This window comes from Lacerta agilis, chromosome 16 (genome assembly GCF_009819535.1).
Source record: "Lacerta agilis isolate rLacAgi1 chromosome 16, rLacAgi1.pri, whole genome shotgun sequence".
In the NCBI taxonomy this organism is placed as follows: Eukaryota; Metazoa; Chordata; class Lepidosauria; order Squamata; family Lacertidae; genus Lacerta; species Lacerta agilis.
Window position 1 is genome coordinate 2,209,952 of NC_046327.1, and position 19,351 is coordinate 2,229,302.

At 46.0% G+C, this 19,351-nt stretch overlaps 1 protein-coding gene across 1 annotated transcript in view; it reads left to right on the forward strand.

Annotated features, from left to right (window-relative positions):
- Positions 1 to 18,020, forward strand: part of SAXO1 (stabilizer of axonemal microtubules 1) — a 35,504-nt gene extending 17,484 nt beyond the window's left edge. Inside the window, exons 3-5 of the mRNA XM_033173081.1 lie at positions 9,571 to 9,747; positions 11,175 to 11,377; positions 16,857 to 18,020. Of these exons, the coding sequence (XP_033028972.1) occupies positions 9,571 to 9,747; positions 11,175 to 11,377; positions 16,857 to 17,887 (1,411 nt within the window). The 3' untranslated portion in view covers positions 17,888 to 18,020. The remainder of the gene's footprint in view (positions 1 to 9,570; positions 9,748 to 11,174; positions 11,378 to 16,856) is intronic.
- Positions 18,021 to 19,351: the final 1,331 nt, after the last annotated feature.

Sequence of the window (19,351 nt, forward strand, 5' to 3'; positions counted from 1 at the left end):
TGATCCTCGGTGTAAAAAGAGATATTTGGCACGTGCTTAAGAGTGGCTTTTCTTTTCACCAATGAATGGCGTCTGTGTGTGTGTGTGTTGTCCTGGTTGCATGTGCAAAATGCCAGCTTTCATGGCCAACTTGCGTTTATTGGTGCATGCAACTGCTGGTCTATGTTTTAGCGTTTGGGAAGCGTTCGTGGAATCAGGTTTATCATCCAGAGCGCTATGTTACAACCATGGCATCCGGAAAATGCTTCTGAGCTCTGCAGGAGTTCCAGCTAACCCTGTAGAGGTTTTGGATTAAAGTCATAAGCGTGGAGACTTCAAACTTTTGCTTTCCCCAAAGGAGGAGTTGTTTTTCACTGCACCTTTAAGTTTTATTTCAAAACCACTCTGTCTAAAAGCAACGGGCTGTCGTTTCCATATGCCTTTATCTGCAATGTGTTTTCGTTTTCTTAATGCTATTACCACATCTAATATTCCTGTGTGATACATTGTGATGTGTTGCACATGTATGCTTTTGCTTCCTTACATTATCTCTGTAAGCTATCCTGCATACCCATGTATATATATCTTATAAAAATAATCCTATAATGTTGAGATATTGCAGGCATTCGGTATTTGTAGTGTCCGGAAACAATTGAGGATGTTCTTCTTTCGACAAGCTTTTCCAGCTGGATGAAGAATTGTTAGGTCTTTCTGCCTTGGGTGTTTCCCTTTCTTGCTTCTAGTTTTTTTATTTTACAGTTGTAAACTGCCTTGAAATTTATATGCAAGGATATTCAAAAAATAAGAAGAATGTAGACCGTTGTTTGTATGCCCAGGCGCAGTCCCCCCTTACCCCGGGAGTCAGGCCTCAAGGGCAAAGGAGTAGACCCAACATATTTTGGGATTAAAATGGCCCCAACTTTATTAAATTTCAGGTGTAGGAAACCTTGGCATAGACATTGGACGTGTATCCCTCTCAGCCCCCTGTTGGGGGGTCTGAGGCATGGCAGGGTCAAATAAGAACCACTGCAAAATGTGCGTTTACACAGCTGGTCCCCTCCTATGATGCTGGGGGGAGTTCTATGGCCCATTTGCCATACGCTTGTGGACAGAGACTCCCCTCAAGACCCCTCTAACGGGGTACTCTGCTATTGCCGCCAGCATGGAAGGGATGAGTCACCACTTCACCCCCTTCTGTAATTGTTAGACTAAAGCAGGGGTCGGCAAGGTTTACCTCGCCTGGGCCGGTTCATTCCAGTGGAGATCCCGTGATTTCCGGCGTCAGACTCAAGTTCCGGCCCGCATGGAAGCGAGTCACTGCCCTGCGCTGTGCCAGTTTAGCACAGCACCCGGGGACTCGCCGAGCGGGTGGCTCAGTTCGGGGCGGCTCGTGGGCCAGTTAAACAACCCCTGTGCCGCTTGTGACTCATGGGCCTTAGGTTGCCTACCCCTGGACTAAAGGATTCCACCCGAGACCTAAAACCGCCACCTGAGACCACGGAATCGCAGGCTCACCGCCAAGGCTACCTACAGCTGAATCCACTCTTCAAGGCTCTGCTTCACATCTCTCAACCAGCGCTCATTCCCTATAGGTGTTAGATGCACTCGGTCAGTTCTGAAAAGGTCCAGTTTGTCAGATTTAATGTCTGGATGTTTTATCATTCGGCCACCAAGACACAGGGTCCTATTGCGTATAGCCCTGTTGATTTTTACTAGGGCGTAGCTGAGGCAAGAAGGCTTGAAAGCCCCTCTCCATTTCAGACGCGGAAGGAGCTCAGACCAGAAGATGGTGGTATCAGTGGGAATTGCTGCCATGATTAGACTGATGCTCTTTTGGGTGACCAGGTCATTCTCGCCCAGGTGAATCAGCAAGGTGCCTGGAGGACCGGGAGAAGTGATTTTGCATTGTAACTTTGGCATGAGGACACCCCAACGCATCCCTCGTTGGCCCAACCAGAATAAGCGGACTCTGGGGTGGATACTCGGACCAATGATTCACAGTTGCATGGACGCTTGCCCAATACACAATACTGCTGCCGAGGATCCATATGTGCTTGCTGGGGGTACCTGTGAAAGGAAGAGTTACAGGGAACTTGTCAGTGATTGCCAACCGGGACCTTGGAACGCCATTGGCTCATGGAATCGATGCGTTCAGGGAACATGCCCCAGGCATTGCAGCCCCACTGTGGAATGAGTGCCCTGAGAAGCAGCTGGGACTGCCTCCGTAAACCGAAATAACTTTTCTAAATATGGCAGTGAACTGATGCCTGGACAGAGGGCAGGCATTAGCATGAACAAGGAGATGGCTGCCAAGGTCAGGCCGGACCCTCAGGAACCTACGGGTGTTGCAGACTGGGCAAGGGCCACTGTGTGGCCAGGGAGTCAGAGTCTGGGTGGTGTCCCTACATAACCAAACGGTTTCAGAGGGACGTATTTCGAGTTTCAAGGACCCCTCTTGAAACTTAACATCCTTGATCCACAAGCCTGGGGCCACGGCCTCCCTGACACCCCCACGCTACGCCCCTGATTGATGCTAGGTAATATGTGCTGAGAAAGACCTCTGAGTTCAGTGAGCTGGTGCCATTTAGGGCAGACAGTATTTGGTTAGATGGCTCGAAGGCCTTCTTCCTATCTTCAGTACATGGTTGGGATGCAATAGACTCTGCACAGTGTTTTGTGTACACATTGGGATCTCTCTTCCCTCTCCAGCCCCTTCTGCCCCCTCAAACGCCACTCAAAAGGGACCCTTTGGTGCAGTACCGTAATTTTCCGTGTATAAAACGCCTCCATATATGATGCCCCCTATTTTGGGGGACTCAAATTTAAGAAAATGGGGGATGGGACAGAGTTGTTGAGCTTTTTGGGAGGGGGGTTACCCGGGGTTATGGAGTTTTTTTTAGAGGGGATTGCCGAAAGTCGCTCACTCGCACACGTCACTAAATCTGCCTCCCATCTGTCCCATTGCCGGTAGAAGCTGCCAATCGCCTGCCCAACTGCTGGAGCGCCAGCCAATCAACACCACCCATTGACGCAGCAGCCAATAACATGCACAATAGCCACCGACAGCCTTGGCAGCAACCAATCAAACGTCCACCCTAGGCACTACCCATGTATAAGACGACCCCCCACTTTTTAGCATGATTTTAAAAGAAAAAAACATAGTCTTATACACGGAAAAGTATGGCATTTGACATGGTTCAAGGAGCCGCAGCCGATTCAGCAGATTAGCCACATTCTTATGGCATTTGCAGAAGTGCATGCCGCTTACGCATGGGGCTCACTGAGTTCTCTCTGAAGGGTCTTTTCAGGGATACAGCAGAGTTTCCCCACAAACTTGATGGTAGAGCTATTGTTGGCCACAGCTACACACATGCAAACTCCACTCCTAGCAGGAAATTTTTGGTAGGGAATTGTCTGAAAGCTGTGTGCATACCTGTGTGTACATAACATGGGCAACTGTGAGCATGTTACAGTTTCCCAAGTGTCTCTACGTAAATAAGGGTCGGGGAAAATTCAGTTCCGTTCACAATTAATGGCATTTCCCTATCTGTGCTTCCCAAAACAAACCCAGCCGTTCTTCAAAGCCCACAGTTCTCCAGATTTTGCAGTGCAATTCTCCAAGTGATAGTTACTAAAATGCACCTACGTTTATATGAGGAGACAGTCACACTAAAATGCTGGTGAATATTCATGAGGATTTTTTTAAAAAAAATTCAAACTGATGTAGAAATGTGGAGAACTGTATTTAAGGTGGGGGGGGGGATGAGAAACTGAAAGAAATCAAAACTGACAGATTGACCCATTCCCATACACAAATCATAATCTGGTAATTGTGTGACATCATGCAATTTATACGAGACTTTTGAGCACTTTCCTACAAGGACATGATCCCTGCGTCTTGAAAATCTGAATTACAGGGCCTGGATAGCTCAGTTGGTTAGAGCATAGTGCTGGTAATTTCAAGGTTGCAGGTTCAGTCCCCACATGGCAGAGCTGCATATTCCTGCATCGCAGAGGGCAGGGCCGGATTTAGGTTTGATGAGGCCCTAAGCTACTGAAGGTAATGGGGCCCTTTCTATGTCCAGCTGTCCTTTTTCGACAACAAATTGTTGCTGATTTTTTGTGATGAATACATGCTATATGGTAATTTATGGACCTAACAGGTATCTAAAGCCATTTGCACATGTTGCCATGTAGAATGTAGGCACCCTATATATAGAAAGGAACAAACCAGTGGTATTTTAGGGAGCAGGCTAGCAGGCGGGGGCCATGACTTACATCAGAGGAGCCTACACAACACAAACCACTGTTGCTGTATGTAGGTTTTATTTTATTTGTTTTTTATCTTATATTTTGGATATGTACATCCAGGTTTTTTTTCCTTTAAATTTTTTGGGGGCTCCCAAGAGAGTGGGGCCCTAAGCTAATGCTTGTTTAGCTTATATGTAAATCTGGCACTGGCAGAGCTTTGGGATCCCTTCCAACCCTACGATTCTATGAATATTCAGTAGCCCTCATTTTTTTGCTTTATTAGTGTCCCAGTTCAGGAATTTGGGTCTCTAGTAACATCCTTTACTGGCTGCGGCCTCAGGAGACCCCCCCCCCAAGACAACACTTCCATGGTGCTTGGTTCTTGTGTGCTCCTGAGGCTCGTTCCCCAATTTCGTGTCACAAAGGCCCTTGTTTCATGAAGAAGGTGAACCTTTGAGATGCTGTCAGATCCATTTCTAATGGCACTCCATCTCGTCACACCAGCTGACAACTTGGGGCCCAGGACTTTGGCCAAGCGTATATAGAAATCCACCCAATTCACTTCTAATTACTAGGGGTGATTTTAACAATGCAAAGTCGAGGTCATAAAGGAAGCAGGATAGCACTCGTCACTATCAGTTCGTGAAATGAAAGATATTTATTCCGCACCATCCGCGCACGGATCATAAAGAACCTCTGCAGCTCTAGGTGTTACAGAAAAGCCTATTTCAGCTTGGCGGGCCATGTGTTTTTAGCCAGCCAAATCATCGTAGGCTCCGAAGATGAGCTAGCAATATCGCTTCAAGGCAGACAATGCAATACAGCGACACTTTTAACTGCAGAAGGTGCTTTAAAATACTTTAGCAAAGATATGGATTAAAGATTTTCCTTGGTGTGGGTTGATACCAATAATATTCTCCTCCATAGCCCATGAGTGTTTGCCGACATACATATTCTACCATGCAGTGCAAAGAGTTTCCTGTATAAACACAGAGCACCCCCCAAAAATCCTCTGCCATGTCAAGGGGGGCAGGAAGCAGTAAGATGATTCTGTTGAAATGGCCAGGCCAGAAGTAGGGCTAGGCGATACCTGGTTTCCAGCATCATGATATATCACCAACTAAGCACCGCGATACACTGATATATTCTAAGCATTTCATGTTGGTGACACACTTTTTAGACATGCATCATTTCATAATTCAGTAATTCACTTATACTAGTGAACCAGAGGTTAAACTAACCCCTTTCCAACCCTGAGAGGAGCACGGGGGGTGTTCGTGTGGCACACTGCAGTTGACACACTTAACATGTCATGTCACGACACACAGTTTGGGAAGCTGTGCGATATATGACAATGTCTGAAAGAAGGATGGAGCTCTGTAGAGACAATGGCTGGCTTCATGGTTTTTCCCACATTGCAATTTTTGCATAACACACACACATCATGATATATTTGTGAAATATTGCCAGGTCAAAAATTATGAAGCTGATATCACAAAATGGACTTCAAACTGCTTTTGGATGATATATTTTGATATCTCGCCTAGCTCTAGCCAGAAGCAATCTAGAAACCTGGAGAGATGTGCTTCTGCTAACCCTGACTGCATGACTACCTTGCCCATATTGTCAAATATGAGGGTCTCCATGTGGAAAGGATTGCCCTGGGATGAGGATCATTTATATCGGGGATGGGGAACAATTTTTGTTGTTGTTCTTGGAGGCCTGCATTCCAGTGGTGAATAGGACCAGGAGGGGATGGATGGGGCAAAGGCTACGATGCTAAACTTTGCGCACTCAACTCCCTTCCAACCATGCTAACCTCTCCCTCCTCTATCTGGTCGAGCAAAAAGTGTTATCTCACATCATGGGACGTTCTAGCCAGGCCAAAGCAATCCAGGAAGCTGTGGAGCAGGACCAGTAAAGGGTGTGGCTTGGGGGAGCCCCAAGGGCAAAAGAGAGGCCTGAGGTTCCTCACTGGATATACATATGGAAAACACAAATGGTGTGGATAAATAAGATTGGTATAACTGACTTGGCAGTTGGGGCTGTGGGTATTCATCCCACCTCATGATGACCTTCATCATGAGAGCCAGAGAAGCAGTGGCAAAAGTGCTTGGTTGGACTGGAGAGGGTTGGGTTCAAATCCTGCCAAGTCAGGAAGCTCTCTGGGATGGCTTGGGCCAGTTTCTCTCTCTCTCTCTCTCTCTCTCTCTCTCTGCCTAGCCTACCTCACAAGATATTGTTTGGAATGATGAAGTAGGCAAGTCATAGCTACATCATCCAGACCTCTGGAGAGTAAGGTTTAGGAGGCCCGCATAATACATCTCTGAAAATAAATATTTTCTTCATATCACACCTAATGACAAAGGTCATGACGATGTGATCTTAGAAGAAGTGGCACCATAAGAGATAGGTAGGTAGAATCCAACTCTTGCCACGTTTTCCCCACAACCCCCCGTCATTTGGCTTGCACCAAACAAGCCCCTCCACACAGAAAAAGAGCTGGAATATTCCTTGTCTCCCCGCCCCCCTAAACGCACGAGTAGCTCACTGGACGCAACTCTTATTTTCTCCTCAGTAAGTTCAGGTTGTTCTTGTAACAGCTGCAAAGAGAAGAGGGGGATAAGAGACTTAATTATTTTTAAGTGGCTAATTTCTCTTCAGATGACAAAAAGGATCAGGCCAACTTGAACAAAGTCACTCAGATACAGAACAATGCCAGAAATTTGCTGTACTTAAAAGAAAAAATGCATTTGGCTTGAATATTTCTCTTTGCCTGACTTGGGAAAGGAAGTTTGTTCAGGTCAGCGAGAAGAATGTTTGAGCTGGTTCAGAGCTTGCCCTGGGGATTCACGGCTAGTGCTTTACGATTTGCACCGCTATTTAATGACCTTTTAATGATCTGCGTGAACTTGGAAGTTCACTTGTGTGCAGATGATGTCATGCATCAGGCTGCTTCGACAATGTAAGTCACAAGTACAAAAATGTGTGGCTTTCTGATCAACTAGATGCCAGTTCTGTGGGCAGTTGGTACTTGAGACCAACTGCCATAAATAAAGCGTGTTTTCTAACATTAAATTACAATAGAGTGTCTCTGCGATGGTCTGAAGCAATTTAACCTAATGTTTGGGTTATGTATTCAGTGGTCTGTGTTTGCCTGAGCTTGAGTCTGGACTAAGGATCCTGAGCCGCTGTTCTCTAATTTGATACATCAGGGGTGGCCAGCTCCCAAGAGACTGTGATCTACTTCCAGAGTTAAAAATTGGCAGTGATCTGGGGATTCAGGTCAAAGTTGTTGAGCTTTTTTTTTAGGGAGGAAATCCTCGTTTTGGGGGTTCAGATCAAAGTTGTTGAACTTCTTTTAGGAAGGAGAAAGACCCATTTTTAGGGGTTCAGGTCAAAAAGGTTGAGCTTGTTTGATGGAGGAGGAAAGCCCCGCTTTTTGGGGGTGCAAGGCCAAGATGTTGAGCTTTTTTTAGGGGAGCCAAAGTTGTTCAGCTTCTTTGGGATCTACCACAAGACATCCAGTGATCTACTGGTAGATCACGATCTACTTGTTGGACGTGCCTGCGATACATGATGTCCAATCACAGAACATTTCAGGATTTAGGCCTCTCTGCCTTTGGCCCTTAAAACTCTGAGTCATGATTCGCAGCTTGGGAGTTTAGACAGCCAATCACGTTGGCAGTGGGAGTGGCCCAGGCCTTCAGAAATGTATATAAGCAGTTGCTTTGCCCCTGTTGTCCAGTTCTGTTAGCTCAATAAAGGTTATTGCTGTTACCACTGTGTCTTGCCTCGTGGGAACCCACCTACACTTCAGTTTGTGTATTGCTTTTAATATGCATTTCACGCATATGCTTTTTTGGGGAGCATACTTTCTCCTTATACACAAGTTTTCATTGCAAGTTTTCAACTCAAGAGAAGCGCAAAATTTTATTTATTTTTTATTTTTTATTAGCAAAAACATATAAATACATAGTTAACAAATACATACACTAATAACCTATATGAAAAGGAAAGGAAAGGAAACAACAACAACAAAAAAGATACAAATTGAGAAAACTTAACTATAACAGAATGATAACTTAAACATCAATACCTATCACCTTATAGATTCTATTTAATATGATTCTACCCTGTATTGGTATTTCTTGTATATTGTGAACCTTCGGTGTGGGTTGAATCTCTTTACTTATTTTTTATTGTAGACTTCCTTCTGCCTCGTTATGGTTTCAGTTCACATTAACCTACTATTTCCCCCTGTATTTATCGTTTTGTCCTCATCTTGGAGAAGCGCAAATTTTAACTGAATACCAGCATTTTGGTTTGCGTACTGTTTTAGGAACTGTGAATTGGGTAATGCAAACCAAACTGAATTCCAACCCCATCCCTGCTCCAGAGTCCTGGGACCAGAACCTTCTCTCAGCTAGAAATGTTCCAGATTGTTCCCATTAAATCACCTGTAGGCATTCCAGCATTTTTTGGATTTCTGCAGAGGGAGAGGGAGGTCAACAGCATGGGCCACTGAATTTTAACACAGGAAAGGCAGACTTATCTCTGGATGCAACTGTCAATATTCCCTGAGACCCAAGGGGATTTATTTCATTTGCGGTTTTGCCTAAGGTTCCCACATTTGAAGCGGCAGCAGCAACGTTGCCTTACTTCACAGGTGAGGTATAAATTAATTTCAAAACTGAAAAGCATTCGCATTTAAACTTGGCAGGAAACCATACTTCTGTGGCTGGGAAGGCTTGCCATCCCTCTTCTCCCCCATGCAAAGTGTTTTAGGGCTAGTTCTGGTGAACCTATGCCATGGGAAAGGATCTCTACACGTGCTCTAAGGATCTCTTCTTCATTACTATGTCACATGTCTTGGCATGTGGACGCGGCTGGCGCTGTGGGTAAAACCACAGAGCCTAGGGCTTGCTGATCAGAAGGTCGGCGGTTCGAATCCCTGCGACGGGGTGAGCTCCTGTTGTTCGGTCCCAGCTCCTGCCCACCTAGCAGTTCGAAAGCACGTCAAAGTGCAAGTCGATAAATAGGTACCGCTCTGGCGGGAAGGTAAACGGTGTTTCTGTGCGCTGCTCTGGTTCGCCAGAAGTGGCTTAGTCATGCTGGCCACATGACCCGGAAGCTGTACGCCGGCTCCCTCGGCCAGTAAAGCGAGATGAGCACCACAACCCCAGAGTCGTCCGCGACTGGACTTAACGGTCAGGGGTCCCTTTACCTTTACATGTCTCGGCCCTCAGCACTGTCCCTGGAAGCAGTTTTCTGAGCTGAGCTGAGACAAAGTTCTTGCTTTGCACGCCATCTAATTCCTAACCTTTGTGCTTCCTCCAGGCGCCATCGTTGCCCTCATCTAACCAGACCCTTTGAAATGAACGAGAAGCCATGTCTCCTTACTGAGTATACAGACAAGTACCCACTTTATCCCAACTTTGAACCCAGAGAATCCTGCAAACCCGTCGTAGAGTACAATAAGCAGCCAGTACCCATGGAGGGCATTTCCACGATGAGGTAACAAAATGGCGAGTGATGGGGATCTGTGAGCCAAGAAATAGACATACCTGGGAAAAGATTTGTGCTGCAGTCCCGTGTGGGGTGAAGTCCTGATTTTCGGGACTCGAGGAGGGAAATGATGGAGGGTTTGTTATCCTGCTGAATGGAGAGCGCAGAATGGATATTGCCCTTTCTCAGTAACACTAATACCTCTGGGCAACACCCTGGTTACATTTGGACAGCCATATTTTGGCCTCATAAACTGAGACAGGGGAAGATCAACCCAATGTTTATTATGGTGAGCGGACCATCGAAGGAGCACAGAGCATAAAAAAATATTAAATCACAGCCATTGCGGAGCAAGGCTTGACAGTTGGCAAGGGGGACACCCAGCTGCTTTGCCATGAATTCAAATCCCCAGGGCCTGATAAAGCTGCACCCGAGGGTGCTAAAGGAGCTCACAGATGTAATCTCAGAGCCCCTGTCTATAAACCGAGAATTCTTGCAGAACAGGAGGTTTTTGAACTGTCCCTAGCTATGATACTCAAGAACGTATGGATGCAGCCTTATCTATGGGGCTCCATTAGACTTGGAAGAAGAAGCTGCAGGGTGGAGAAGGGAGCACAGTTTGTAAACAGCAGCAATAATACTGTAGCAGCAGCAGCAGCAGCAATGTCCTGCTAAGCACAACGCTTGTGAGTTTCTTTTTCTTTAAACGATTGGCCTTTAACTGCCAAGTTAGGACCCACTACAGATTCCCAGCTTGATTACCACCATACAGATATATCAAGGGGGGGGGGAATAAAAAGTGTATCCTCAAGTGCATATTTAGGCTAGATATGGGACTTGGGTGTAAAAAAAATTGAAAGACTATTATCCCTCACTGCGAGAAGCAAAGCTACAGGGAACCAGGCAGAGGGCCTTCTTGGTAGTGGCGCCCGCCCTGTGGAACGCCCTCCCTTCAGATGTCAAGGAGATAAGTAACATTTAACCTTTAGAAGACACCTGAAGGCAGCCCTCTACAGGGAAGTTTTAAATGTGTGACATTTTAATGTATTTTTAATCTTTGTTGGAAGCCGCCCAGAGTGACCGGGGAAACCCAGCCAGATGGGTGGGGTACAAATAAATTATTATTATTATTATTATTATTATTATTATTATTATTATTATTATTATTATCATTTATTATTATTAAATTTATTACCTCCCTTTCATCAGCAGGTCCCCAGGCAGGTCACAATAACCTAAAATTCAACATTAGGAACAGTTAAAACAAATCAAAGTAGCAGGAACAGGCTGGCTTGTCACCCAAATCCCCTGCCAGCTTCCAGGGGTGTTAAACCTGTCCGAGAACATTATTCAAGAACCGGCACAATACAGACACATGTTTTTCCTCGGTTCTAGATATTAACACAAGTGAGCCATGCCGGCGTTCTTGTTTACAGGAGAGATTACGTCCCTCATGAAGTGTCGCCTATAAAGCTGAGGCCGCCTGAACAATATTTCAAGAGTAATGCAGCTATGGACCTGTTGTCTACGTATAAGCAAGACTACAACCCTTACCCCATTAATCGAGTGCCTCCTTGCTTGCCCCAGGAACGGAAGTATTCTTCCGATGACAAGATGACCACAGTACCAACATACAAAGGTAAGTGTCAAAGGAGTTATTTTATAAGGCGATCTGTATTCAGTGGAGTTTACTCCCAAGTAACTGGTTGAAGACTGAAGAAGTGTGCATGCACACGAAAGCTCATACCAAGAACAAACTTAGTTGGTTTCTAAGGTGCTACTGGAAAGAATTTTTTATTTTATTTTGTTTTGGTTAAAGACTGTGCAGCCTTACACTGCAATCCTAAGCATTTTTATTCAGAACTAAGTTCTAATGAGTTCAATAGGATTTACTCTCTGGTATGTTCTTGATCATTTTCACCATTTCTATTCTTCTTCTTCTTCTTCATCGCCCAACTTTTCCCCTGGCAGCTTGCAGATACAATTTTATTTCATTCCATTTGTCTGTGGAAGGTGTTGTGCACGATCCCTTCCCTCACACGTTTTTTCCTTCACCACAATCCAGTGAGGTGGGTTCGGTGGACTAGTTGCAAAGTGCCAGGTGTCAGTGTGCAGGTGACATCTATGTGTTCAGGAGATCAAACGTGGGAGCATCTTCCTGATGCACAAGAGGACTCCCTGTTTTCATTGGAGAAATGTTGGAGGGCAGGCCATGGACACAATCCTGCTCCCCCCCTACGTGTGCCGATGGTGCGCGCATGCCCCTTCTGTCCTGTCTTACCTGGCCCTTCGAGTGTGTGGATTCATCCCCTCAACGACGTTAGTGTCCCAAACCAAAGTGCTTAAACTACCTGCAGATGAACCGTATGAAAACCTTAAATAATGATTTGCAGAGCCTTTGCCGGGGTTCCGAGAGCCGTAATGAAATGCAGCTCGCCTACATTTGGTTGCAATTTACAACTTTTTTATCACAATTCTCTGCAAATGGAAATCCCCAGCTAATAATTGGTCCCACGGTCTTGGGCATATTGTGCTGATTCATTGTTTATAGGGCACATTTCACCGACTTGGAGGACTGGAACAAAGTGGCGCTTTCTCGTGTTCAGGCAGTTCTATCCGCTTAGCCAGAGTCAGACCAATTAAACTGCACTCACGGAGTTCCTGCGAGTGGAGCTCTCCATTCACTTCAACGGGGGATGGGAGGCAGCTGCTTCCATCAGTGGAATGGGGAAGGAGGCAGTGACCCTAAGTCAACCCCGGAGGATAGGGAGACTCCTTTGGAACAGTGCCAGATTTACATATAAGCTAAACAAGCTCTAGCTTAGGGCCCCACTCTCTTGGTCCCCCCCCCCCAAAAAAAATTAAAGGAAAAAAAACCCTGGATGTACATTTCCAAAATATAAGATAAAAAACAAATAAAATAAAAAAATACATACAGCAACAGTGTTCTGTGTTGTGCAGGTTCCTATGGTGTAAGTCAGGCAGAGGCAAACTCAGCCTTCCAGATGCTTGGGGACTACAACTCCCATCATCCTTAGCTAACAGGAGCAGTGGTCAGGGATGATGGGAGTTGGAGTCCCAAAACAGATGGAGGGCCGAGTTTGCCTATACCTGATGTAAGTAATGGGCCCCGCCTGCTAGCCTGCTCCCTAAAATATCACTGGTTTGCTCCTTTCTATATACAGTGGTACCTTGGTTCTCAAACTTAATCCGTTCCGGAAGTCTGTTCCAAAACCAAGGCGCCCTTTCCCATAGAAAGTAATGCAAAAACGGATTAATCCATTCCAGACTTTTAAAAACTACCCCCCAAAACAGCAATTTCTTCTTAATTGTATTTCACTGTTAATATACTTCTTTTTAACTGTATTTCAGTTCAACAATTACTTTGATAAAATGCATATTTTGTTATGCCCAAATGGCTTTAGATACCTATTAGGTCCCTAAATTACCAAGTAGCATATATTCAACACAAAAAAAACAGCGACAATTTGTTGTTGACAAAGGACAGCTGGACATAGAAAGGGCCCTGTTACCTCCAGGAGCTTAGGGCCTCATCAAATCTAAATCCGGCCCTGCTTTGGAACAATGTGGGAGGGGGTGCACTGGGGCAGAGGACGATTGCCCCCAATTGCCTCCCTCCCCATTCTGCTGATGGAAGCCTCTGATACAATCCACTTTCCCCATTTCATAGAATCATACAATCATAGAGTTGGAAGGGAATTTGTGGTGCAGGGATCAGACCCACCAACGCAGGTTCATGTTACCCTGCTATCTTTCAAGGTCAAATATGGGACAATCCCTTCCATTCATTATATGGAGATGGAATATAATTCAGACAGTGAGAGAAGGGAAAATGCAGTTTTTGCATTTATCTACATAACACCCCACCCCACTGAGAGTACTTGGCCATCATCTGTGATTTAGGACAGTGTGGCAGAAAATGATGCTATCAGGTCACAACAAATGCCTTTCAGCTTTGCAGCATCGCCCTGTGTCTTGTTCCAGTCTTCTCATTATCTCCCAGATACACTCCTGATCTCTTCATAGGCAGATAATCTAATTTTAGAGTCATTTTGTTTAGCTGTGCTGAGCTTTTTTGTAACATGTGGTGCGTATCCTTGATTCCCTCCCCTATTTCTTAATTTTTTCAAGATGGTGATACATGGGAAGCCATTAATACCCACCAGAGAAGAAGGAGTGTTTCAATGAAATTGTAACATATTTTGATGGCGGATAGTAGCACGGTTGGCTCCAACAAAGTAAAATATATTCACAATACCTAGGAGAGCTCCAAATGTGTGGAGTTCATTTTAAAACACACACACACACACACACACGTGCAATGGAAGACATATGGAAACGTTTGTCATCTTTCAAATATTGTACAAACTCCCATATCAGCAAACATCCTAGGCCAGATTATCACAAGTAATGGCAAACTCTGGAAATACTTCCGTATGTCTTCAATGGCCTACAAAAAGTGTGTCTGAAAGGTAATCCTTATAAACTTGCTCCATGGTTGCATGGAGACTGTGTTAAGAAGCAGCCGTAAAAAAATGAGGGATGTTCTCACTTAGTCGGCGCTCCATTTCCCCATGGTTCCTTTCAATACACGTGCATGGCTTCTTCCCAAAGTACTAACCTTAATCCTTTATTGCGTGCAGTAGCTATGAAACTGTGGCTCTCCGCAGAGACCCCTTGCAAGCACCTCAGTGCTCCTCGGGATGCAGCATTGCAAGGAAGCAGATTTTAATCCCAAGGCTGTCGCAGGTGCTGTGTCACAATGGCAGCTTCTCAGGTAGCAAAGACGCAGGTGTGGAGATGAGAATCAGGAAGAAGATAAAGTTCTCGCAGGGCTTTGCATCACAACAAATTGTTGGGGCTGTGCCAGAGCAGACAATAAGGGCTGTTGCACACACAACACATAGATAACTTTTGGGATTCATTAAAGCAAGATGCCTGGTGTGCTCTGGTCCATGGGGTCACGAAGAGTCGGACACGACTGAACGACTGAACAACAACAAAGCAAGATGAAATTAGATGAGATGGTTTGGTTAGAGCAGGGGCTTCCGAGACACCCCCCCCCCATAGCTCCTTGGTCATAAAGTGATGAGGGTGCTCACGTTTCTTCTTCTTCATAAAACTGAAGCAGGAAGTTGGAAGAGTCACACTTTCCCCCACTTCCTCCTTCATCTCCGTATTTGTTTTTCAAGGCTCAGATAAATTCTACTGGATTTATTCTACTTTTCCTGAGAATGCTCGAAGAAGCCAAGTGCACACCTTCTCTCTTTCTGACTCTATGGGAGAGGGGTATTGGTGGTGCCCATTGGCACTCAACTGTTGTTGTTCAGTTGTTTAGTCGTGTCCAACTCTTCGTGACCCCATGGACCAGAACACACCAGGCATGCCTGTCTTTCACTGCCTCCCGCAGTTTGGTCAAACTCATGCTAGTCGCTTTGAGAACACTGTCCAACCATCTCATCCTCTGTCGTCCCCTTCTCCTTGTGCCCTCCATCTTTCCCAGCATCAGGGTCTTTTCCAGGGAGTCTTCTCTTCTCATGAGGTGGCCAAAGGACTGCAGCCTCAGCTTCAGGATCTGCCCTTCCAGTGAGCACTCAGGGCTGATTTCTTTAAGGATGGATAGGTTTGATCTTCTTGCAGTCCATGGGACTCTCAAGAGTCTCCTTCACTCAACTAAAAGGACCTAAAAAGATGGGCGACTCCTAGGTTATAGGTTCACAAGCAGAGTCAAAAGACCCATGAAGTACAGAGTTGGTATCATCATTCTTTCAAATGCCATCTCAAGAGTCAAACCACCCACCCCACTCCTCACAACAGAGAGCTTGTAGCCCTGCGTTGAGCACCTCTCCCTTTTAGGGTATGTCGTAGACGAACCTACCTTCAGTGATGATGCTGTGATGTTACAGTCCTTTATTCCCGCTCCGCAACTTTCTTTGGCTGCTGTCATGGGGACGAGGAATCACTTAGTGGAATCATGTTGCATGGGGAAATCAGGTCGATTTCAGAGGCAGCGCTGTGTTTCTTATGGTTCCACCCTCGAATGCTATCCTTAACTCTCTTTGGGCTGTTTTAGTAAAATTGAAGGAGCAGGCAAGCTTCTTTCTGTACACCTTTTATTTGGGGTGCTCAACTCAGGAAATGCACATTTAAATCAAGATGGCAACTGGCCATAATGGCAATATGTTATTGCCTGAATCTGAGGCAGCCTGCCTCTAAAGGCCGGTCACTGGGGGACAACTGGTGCAAGAGGGCTTTTGCTCCCCGTTCTTCCTTGCGTGCTTCCCAAAGGCATCTGATAGGCCGCTGTGTGAAAAAGGACGCTGGACTAGACATGGGTCTGATCCAGCAAGGAAGGCTCTTATGTTCTTAACATGATGTTGCACATCCCAAAACAGAGGGAAGTATGAAGAGACTGTGATCTAGGGACGTCTTGTTTCGGTATTTATTCAGCTATACAATTACCATGTTGATAATGTGTGCATCTCATCTGTTTCGTTCTGTTCATTCATACAACAAATGTCTTGAAATCTTTCTAATAACAAAGCAGCTGTATTTGTTCTTCCTGCCCATGTTCGCATAAATCCTACTATTTTATTCATTAACATGGTATGCCGTAAAAAGGTAAGGGTAAAGGGACCCCTGACCATTAGGTCCAGTTGTGGACAACTCTGGGGTTGCGGCGCTCATCTCGCTTTACTGGCCAAGGGAGCCAGCAGACAGCTTCCGGGTCATGTGGCCAACATGACTAAACTGCTTCTGGCGAACCAGAGCAGTGCACGGAAACGCTGTTTACCTTCCCGCCTGAGCGGTACCTATTTATCTACTTGCACTTTGACGTGCTTTCGAACTGCTAGGTTGGCAGGAGCAAGGACAGAGCAACAGGAGTTCACCCCGTCGCGGGGATTTGAACCACCGACCTTCTGATCGGCAAGCCCAAGAGGCTCTGTGGTTTAACCCACAGAGCCACCCGCGTCCCTCAGGTATGCTGTAAGTGGAGTGGAAATGAGAATATGAGGATAAACAATAGCCCCATATTATTAGTCGGCAAATGTTAGCGTATGGTTTTGCTTTAAAATTGCATTCTTCTTACATTTCAGCTGATTACTTGCCATGGAAGCAGGCCAAAAGAGACATGATTAAGCCGGCAAACACTTTCCGCCCAGCAGAAGATAAATTTGACTGCCGGACCACGCACCAGGACGAGTACCCTTACAAGGGCCCAGTGATTACGAAGAGCTGCAAACCTTTTAGATCGCCACACATTACAAAGGTACCCTTGGACAGTATGACCAATTATAAGTTGAATTACGTGGCACACCCCTTGTCAAAACGTGAAGCCCATGTCCCTGAGCCATTCAAGCCCAGCAAGGAACCATTTGACGGTCTCACCACTCACAAGCAGTCCTACAAAGGGCTGGCAGGGCCACCCGCTCAGTCCGTGAAGCCCCCTTACGTGAGGCCGGACCTTGCCAATTTTGAAGGGACTACCGAATTCCGGGAAAAGTTCTTGGCTTGGCCATCGGCTCCGCCGTTCAGCAGGAAGCCTCCCGCATACACACCGCCTAAGGAGAAGATGGACCTTAAGACGATGGCGCAGATTCATTACGTCGACCCTCACGGCCGGCCGGCAACGTCCTGCAAACCCCTGGCCCGTGTCGTAACCCACACAGACCCCTTTGACCACTGCTCCACCATGAAGGAGGATTATAAGCACTGGGACTATTCGAAACCTAAGGCCATTGTTCCTCACTGCGAGGTCACATTGCCGAAAGTCCCCATGGACACCTTGACCACTTTCCAGAGCCATTACGTGCCTCACCCGCTTCCTTTCACCAAGAGCTTCAAGCCCCGACTGCCGGCAGCTCGGCCTCACGTCCCGTTTGTTGACGAAACCACCTACGCCACGTGCTACACACCCAAGAAGATCCATATCTGCCCTGCCACGTACAAAGAGCCGCCCGGCTACGTATTTGAGAAGATCGACGAAGGGGGCCACAGGTGGTTCCGTCCTGCTACGGTGGCCCAGGACCGCTGTGCGTCCAGTTTGAATATTGGCGACCGTAGAGGCAGTCTTCCCGGCGGCAGCTTAAGTCAAACGGGCCTCAAAGAGATTGCGATGAAAGCCTGACGTTTTTTCGAGCTAGTTTTCAACACACCGCTGAATTTATTCGTTGACGAATGCTATTGGTATCATGTCTATTTCCAGAGGTTTGTCGCCCTTCTGGTAGAGCTGAATAAATAACTAACATTCTAGGAAAGCTCTCCTCCCCTAGTTGCGTTACGACATTTTATTTCTGGAGCTGCCACCAGAAAACCAAATGGCGCGATCCTCTGCATATCTACTCGGGAGTCCCATTGAGTTCAATGGCCCTTACTTGCAGGTACAGGTATGCCGCTTAAATTCATTAATTGGACGAGTCTGAACTGATTGATCAGGCAATTAATTAATTGGGGAAAACAATAATTCTCCAGGGGAAAATGTTTTTAAAATTATGCATAGGCAGGTCACAGAAGGAATCAACACAGATGTGGGTGTTCTCTTTTAAAGTAGTGCTTTAAAAGCATCTGGTTTTATATATACAGAATAATGCTTTTTAAGGTCTCCTGCCCAATTAATTGGGGCTCCTTTTTTTAAGTCAGCAAGATGTTTTTAATTGATTAAACTAACCAATTCATCGACTAAGCACCGGAACCCTACTAATTGCTGCTGCTACTGTTAATCAGGAGTTCATTGCCAAAAGGGGAGGTGATGGAGCTCAGCTCTGCACAGAATTGAATCTCTTCTGCTCTTAACGCACAGAATTGTAAGAGTGGCGAGGGTCATCTTGGAGCGGTCTTCCAGGATGCAGTTACAGCATCCCTGACCAATAGCCGACCCTCTGCTTAAATACCACCAGCGAAGGAGAGTCCACCACCACTTCCCAAGGCAGCCTGCTCTGTTCATCCACCTGAGAAGAACTCTGCACATGCTCAGAGTCATGGCCCTTGTTAGTCGGTCCAGTTACTAGCCCAGACACATTTTTTACGGCTTTATTCATTTGTGAGAAATTTATGTTGTAAAGGGAAGAAAATAACTTCGGGGCAGATCTACACCATACATTTAGGGCACACCCGACACACATTTTGAAAGGTCATCCCAGAGAATCCTGGGAAATGCGGTTTGTTAATAAGGCTGGGAATTCTAGCTCTGTGAAGGGGAAACTACAGTTCCCAGGATGTATAGCTGTTGTGAGGCTTTGCTGCATATTCCAAAAACTGAATTTTGGCCCTAAAAACTAGCAGTGACCAGCCCTGACTATAATTAACCAATAGCTTCGCTGCACCTGTGGTTTTGTTCTTAGCAATCCCAGGCGTTTCCAGGGTTGCCATGTGTCCTAAATCACAGGTGATGGCCAATTTGTTTGAAGGGCTGCCCAACCCAAGCCCAGTTTAAAGATGCAGAACCACCAAAGGCAGGGGGCTGGAGGTTTCCCATTTATTGTCAGCACCTGAGCAGAAGACTGAGCAAGCACCCGGGTCACCTCCTCACACGATTCTGGTGAGTTGCATTTTTATAAAAATTAAATTAGGGATGAAGCTCGGGGATAGGTGA